At 40.5% G+C, this 5800-nt stretch overlaps 1 protein-coding gene across 1 annotated transcript in view; it reads left to right on the forward strand.

Moving 5' to 3' along the window:
* The window catches only part of CCP110 (centriolar coiled coil protein 110kDa), a 14369-nt gene extending 11237 nt beyond the window's left edge, over positions 1–3132 (forward strand). The window contains exons 13-14 of the mRNA XM_010179053.1: positions 124–206; positions 3080–3132. Of these exons, the coding sequence (XP_010177355.1) occupies positions 124–206; positions 3080–3132 (136 nt within the window). The remainder of the gene's footprint in view (positions 1–123; positions 207–3079) is intronic.
* Positions 3133–5800: the final 2668 nt, after the last annotated feature.

Consider the following 5800-nt stretch of genomic DNA (forward strand, 5'->3'; position numbering starts at 1 on the left):
AGGAGGCTCTGTGGGACATTGTGAAAAATGTTTTCAAGACAGTTTGCTAGTGTCTTTATATTTTTGGATACAGCCTATTAACTTTGATGCAAGTGACTTATTAACTCTTTTATATTTAATTAGAACCCCTAAGACCTCAATGAAGGGGGGTGAGCAAAATAGAAAGAAGGCCCCAGAGAGCAGAGTGTCTAACAAGGCTGTTTCAGGTGTGTAGAAAATTGGGGCTTGGGTCTTATAGTAAGTTAACTAGCATATAGAAAAAGTAAATGGGGGATATATTGTTTTCCTTTTCTTGCACACCTGCTTTTCTATGTCTTAAATCTAACCTATCTCTTTAAACAAACATGTGTTGGTAACTTAACCATCCACTTTCCAATTCTATAAACATAGCATATAGAATGTACCGCACAGCTCATTTGCTTTCACTCACCAGATGGCCAGTCATAAAAAAGTTTGCCTGATATATTCACTGTAACTGAGAAGCTAATAGTAGTAAAACTAAACTTGGATTAGAATCTTCATGTCATTTGATTCTTAGTTCTGTACACATGCGTAACCTGTCTTCAACACAAAGCCTATTGAAAGGACAGAAAGAGCGATCTCAGACTTACCAGTCACCATTCAGTCAATATACAGTCTTGAAATTTTATTTATTATTGTAGTGTCTTACAGAGTCTTTGAATCTTAATGACCCGATTTTAAAAGTGGAAGATTCCTGTAGTTGCATGCAGAGATTTGGTCGCAATGCAGCACTACAGGCTTGGGGACAAGTGGCTGGAGCTGCCAGGCAGAAAAGGACCTGGGGGTCCTGGTGGCCAGCAGGATGACCATGAGCCAGCAATGTGCCCTTGCAGCCAAGAAGGCCAATGGCATCCTGGGGTGTATCAGGAGGGGGGTGGTTAGTAGGTCGAGAGAGGTTCTCCTTCCCCTCTACTCTGCCCTGGTGAGACCACATCTGGAATATTGTGTTCAGTTCTGGACCCCTTAGTTCAAGAAGGACAGGGAGTTGCCTGAAAGAGTCCAGTGCAGAGCCACAGAGATGACTGAGGGAGTGGAGCATCTCCCTTGTGAGGAGCAGCTGAGGGAGCTGGGTCTCTTTAGCTTGGAGAAGAGGAGACTGAGGGGTGACCTCATTAATGATTATAAATTTGTAAAGGGCAAGTGTCAAGAGGATGGAGCCAGTCTCTTCTCAGTGATGTCAAATGATAGGACAAGGGGCAATGGGTGCAAGCTGGAGCATAGGAGGTTCAACCTGAAGATAAGGAAAAAAAAAAAAAGAGAAAAGAACAAACTAATAAATCTGTAGAGAGTCTTACTTGTTGATTCTTTTAAAAATTATTTTAATGGGACAGAGATGCTCAGTCAATAGCCTCCAAGCTGTGACAGACAGGGCGTTTAATGTGATCTGATTGTGTTAGAAAGAAGAGGGTTGAGATCAGGCAGCTGCTGCAGCTAGACCTGTTCATCTCCTTTGTTTCTGCCCAGTCTGAGTAAGTGGTGTGGAAAAGAAATATGGAGCATGAGGCACATAGAGTGTTTGGCGGGGCGGCAGCACCTTGCCAAGCGTGGTCTTTCCTGCACGCCTGTCCAGCCTGAGCCCGGGTGAGGTGGTGTGTGCTGTGAAGTGTGTTAGTGCTCAGGCCAGCACTTCAGGAAGGTGTCAGACCTGCTCTGTGTGAGTAGCCAGTCATAGGAGAGAGACCTTGAGTAATTGCTCCCCTTGCCACTGGAAAAGGTTGGGTGATACTGTATTCAGAAGGACTGTAACTCTTTTAATAAAATTTGGCTTCTTCAATGCCTTAGTCTAAATTGCTGGGGTTTTTTTTACGTTTCCCTATACCGTCCTATTCTGTATGTGAGGTTTTTGTGGAACTTGGAGCGCACTTGAGGAGAGTTAGAAGGCAGCGTTAAGTCACTAATACAGCATCATGCCTGTGAGCACGATTTGTCCTACGAGACCACAGGTGAGCTGAAGAGTACAGCACTGGAGAGTGCTGGGCCAGCGAGAATGCCTTTTTGTATTGTGGGAAACGGTGTTCGGATGTGAGGGTACCCTGCTGTGGTAAGGTCTCTATGGGCATTTCCAACGCTGCTTTGCACTGTGCTGAATGTAGGCCTTGGGCACCTGTAAGTAACCACTGTGACTCTGACAAGGAGTGAGTGTAGATCCTAAAAAGAGAATGGCACGCACTTTGTCACATTCCATTTAATTGCCTGGTAATTCTCTCTCTTCTGTGACTGTCTTCCATGTCCACTGCTCTGCACTGTCTGGTATGATTTTCACTGCTTAGTGTAAATTTTTGCTCACATTGCTGGACGCTCTCAATAACTGCCTGAACCTAATGAATGCATGCCGAGTTTCAGCAGGCTGCAGTGCTGAATCTTTATTACTGGAAGATACTTGTGCTATGCATAATATAATATGGCTTTCTAAATATATAAGTATGTATTTGTTCCATGTGGGGAGATGTTAATAATAATAATAGTAGTAGTAATAATAGTAATAATAATAGTAATAATAGTAATAATAATAGAGTAGCTTTCTTTTTATCAGGGCTCTGCCTGGTGACCTTATACATGCTGCACTTTTAATTCTGGCTTTGTCTATTGACATATGTAAACCTACGACTGTTTCTTGGTTTATTAATGTGGCAGCTGAGGAAAACGAAAGAGTCATCTTAAATATTTGTCTTGTGTATTTTTTTAATTGATTGTTTAAAAGTAGTACATGGCATAGTTAAACTTATCAGTCTTTAATTTCTGTCTTGGTGATGTGACACATCTTTTAAAAACTTTTGAACTGTAGCTGTAGATGTTTTAAAGTAGCAGAAAAGAAGATGGAATAGTTAAGGAGGAAGGAAATACTGTAAAATGTCATTACTTTCAAACCTGTAGGCAGCTTTTGTAAGGCACTTTGGGTATAGCATGACGAAAACTGTAATTTTAAAAGTAGCCACTGAATACATTACTGCTTAAAAAAAAAAGTTCTAAACATTGTCAGCTATTTTTGTTGGATAATCATGTTACAAAAACCAGTACTACTAATTATAAAATGCTAATGTTTCTACTTATTTTTTAGGAGCATATGCAGGAAGAACCCAAAGAAAGAAGCCAAATGTTGTGACAATTTAAGAAGGCAGCACTCGCTGGGATAAAACGGCTATTTTTTAATGATGGCATGCTCAGCACTGATTCAAATATTGCATCTTTGATATGTATATTTTGAAATTATAAACATACTTTGTCATTTCCAGATGATGACACATTAATACAGTCCTACTGAAGTAATAAAGGACCGTGAAGCTCTAATACATGTGGAAAAATTGCATGCTAAAACTTACTATGTACTCATGCCATGGTGTACACATAAGATTCATAATCTTGTTTATTTAAAGACCACCATAGGGCAACATTAAGTTAATTTGTGACTTTTTCACACTCTATAATTCTTGTGTCTGACATATGCTCTTTGCATTACTTACTTAAAATAGCAATTTCTGTTTATGGTTGCCACCACAAATAAGTTGTGAGTATATATTTTTATTTTATACCATAAGTTTAAAGCAGTTAAATAAGAAAAAAAAATTCAAACAAAACTGAGCTCTTACATCAGTGGATTTGTCAGCAGCATTTTTGAATGTATGCGAATGTATGAATGAGATTACCTCAGTTTAAATACTAATGGCCTAAATGTTTTGCATTTCTGCTGAGTTGGACAGATGTGGATCCGGATTAGCTGCAGGGCAGTCAGATGTACTTTTGATGACTATACAGAAATTGTGTGTTTATACATGTGGTACATCAAACTACTGTGCTGGAAGAGTTCTAGGATTTTTTTTTTCTTGCTGCCTACTGCATTTTTATACGGAAACAACTTTTTGGCCAAGGTGAAGAGAAGTGTACGTGCTACAAAAACTTCAGGAGGCAGGATTTTTACTGCTTTACCATTTTGGACTTAAAAATTATTGTCCATAATAATAATTCTGATATCCTGCACTTTGTTGATGACAGTTGCACTTTTTCTGAGCATTTCTTCTTCTACCATGATCTAACAGGCCCTTGTACTGAAATCGTGATTTCAAAGGCGGGGAGAAATGCCTACCTAAGCCTAAGAAACATGCTCTCATATTTATAAGAATCTAAACTTATAATGCTCATATTTTGCCTTGGTCTTCCTAGTGATGGATATTATCCTTCAACTTGATGGGAGCAGAACTCTGCAACTTCTGTGTTTTAGTGAACTTGAGACATGATGTTAACATTTAAAGTCCAATAGAGCAAAGCTTGGCTGTGTGAGTCTTCACAGTGCTCACTGCTTCACTGTGTGATGGTTCTAGTGGAGAACTGACCAACTGGCATGTGAAGTGGATTGTATTTTGTTGCTTTCCCAGTATCGATGCAATGCAACACTCTAGCTTTGGAGGCTTTGTAATGTGTTGACATGGATATACGAGAAAAAAGACTAAAAATTTAATTGGGTTAAATAGTGTGAAAGAGGAATGTTAATGGTGGGATGAGGAAAGTATCTTCATGGGCAGTGATGAGTGAATTGGGTTCCTTGTGGCTTTTACCTGCCACCAAGTCTGTCCTCTGAGGCTAGTGACGTTGTTCAAAACAAATGTTATACTATCCAGTACGTTACCCAAATCGCATTTTTCCAAGGAAAATGGCAAAAATGCTGCCTAAATGCTTTGAAGAATGACACTGCTCAGCAGCTCTTTACGGTGGTGCTTATTTGAAAGCTTGAGTGAAAATTTTACGTTTACACCAGGGGAGGAACCTGCCTCCTTGCAAATGCTATGGATTTTTTAAAATTTCTGATGTAATACAGAAGATGCCTCAAGGCAGGCTTCCCATTCACCCAGTAGGCATCAAACCTCTGCTTTGGTTCCCAACTTTCCTTAGGAGTAGAAAACACCTCAAGAGAAAAATTTACAATGACAAGGGTAACCCGTGTCACAGGTGAGAAAATACGCTATTGATTTGTCAGTGCTAAAGATTTATGTTTTTAAAGAATGTTTTTTTGTGCTGTATTTATTATTAGCATAGGTGATATGTTGATGTAAAAATAGATTGTTAGTAAAAATGAGCGCTTAGCTTCTGTTCGGGTTTCACATCTAAACCTTTTTAAGCATGCTTCCAATGCATGTAAGAAGACATTGTAGCACGAGGTTTTTTTGACTTTCATGAGGCCTTTTCTTGACAAGTGCCAGAATTTGTTTTTGTACTTGATGTTTTGTATTTCCACATACTTAATTTTATCCTTTATTTTGTGTGGAATTGTAATATCATTATAGAAGTGTATTTATTTTTGTACTTCATTTCACCAGTCTTGCTTTTTACTTAATACATACTGCACAATAAACTTTAAATCTTTACATTAAAGACCTTTTTTTCTGAGTTGAAAAATCACTTGACAAAATAGGAAAAGGCAAACCCTACTGTACAAGGCCTTTCAGCTCACACCTCACTGCAATTCATATTGGTCAAGAAGGGTCTTTTGACTTGCCCATGAGCAGTTCTGGCCGTGGCGTTGCCCCCGCGTTGTATTTTACGCGAGACTCCGAAGAAAGGCCTGCAGAGCAGTCTCTGCGGCCGCCCAGCTGCAGCGAGAGGGCGGTACCAGCCCGTCGCCGTCCCCGCCAGCTGTCAGGGAGATGAGGCGCTTCCCGCCGCGGGGCGGGGCAGGAAATGGCGGCGGAAGGCTCCGCGGGGCTGCGGCATCATGTGACAGCGAAGCAAGATGGCTGCCTTCCCCTGGTGAGGCTGAGGGAGGCTCTGGCTGGGTCGCCGGGCGCTG

This window comes from Mesitornis unicolor, unplaced genomic scaffold (assembly GCF_000695765.1).
Source record: "Mesitornis unicolor isolate BGI_N332 unplaced genomic scaffold, ASM69576v1 scaffold11382, whole genome shotgun sequence".
In the NCBI taxonomy this organism is placed as follows: domain Eukaryota; kingdom Metazoa; phylum Chordata; class Aves; order Mesitornithiformes; family Mesitornithidae; genus Mesitornis; species Mesitornis unicolor.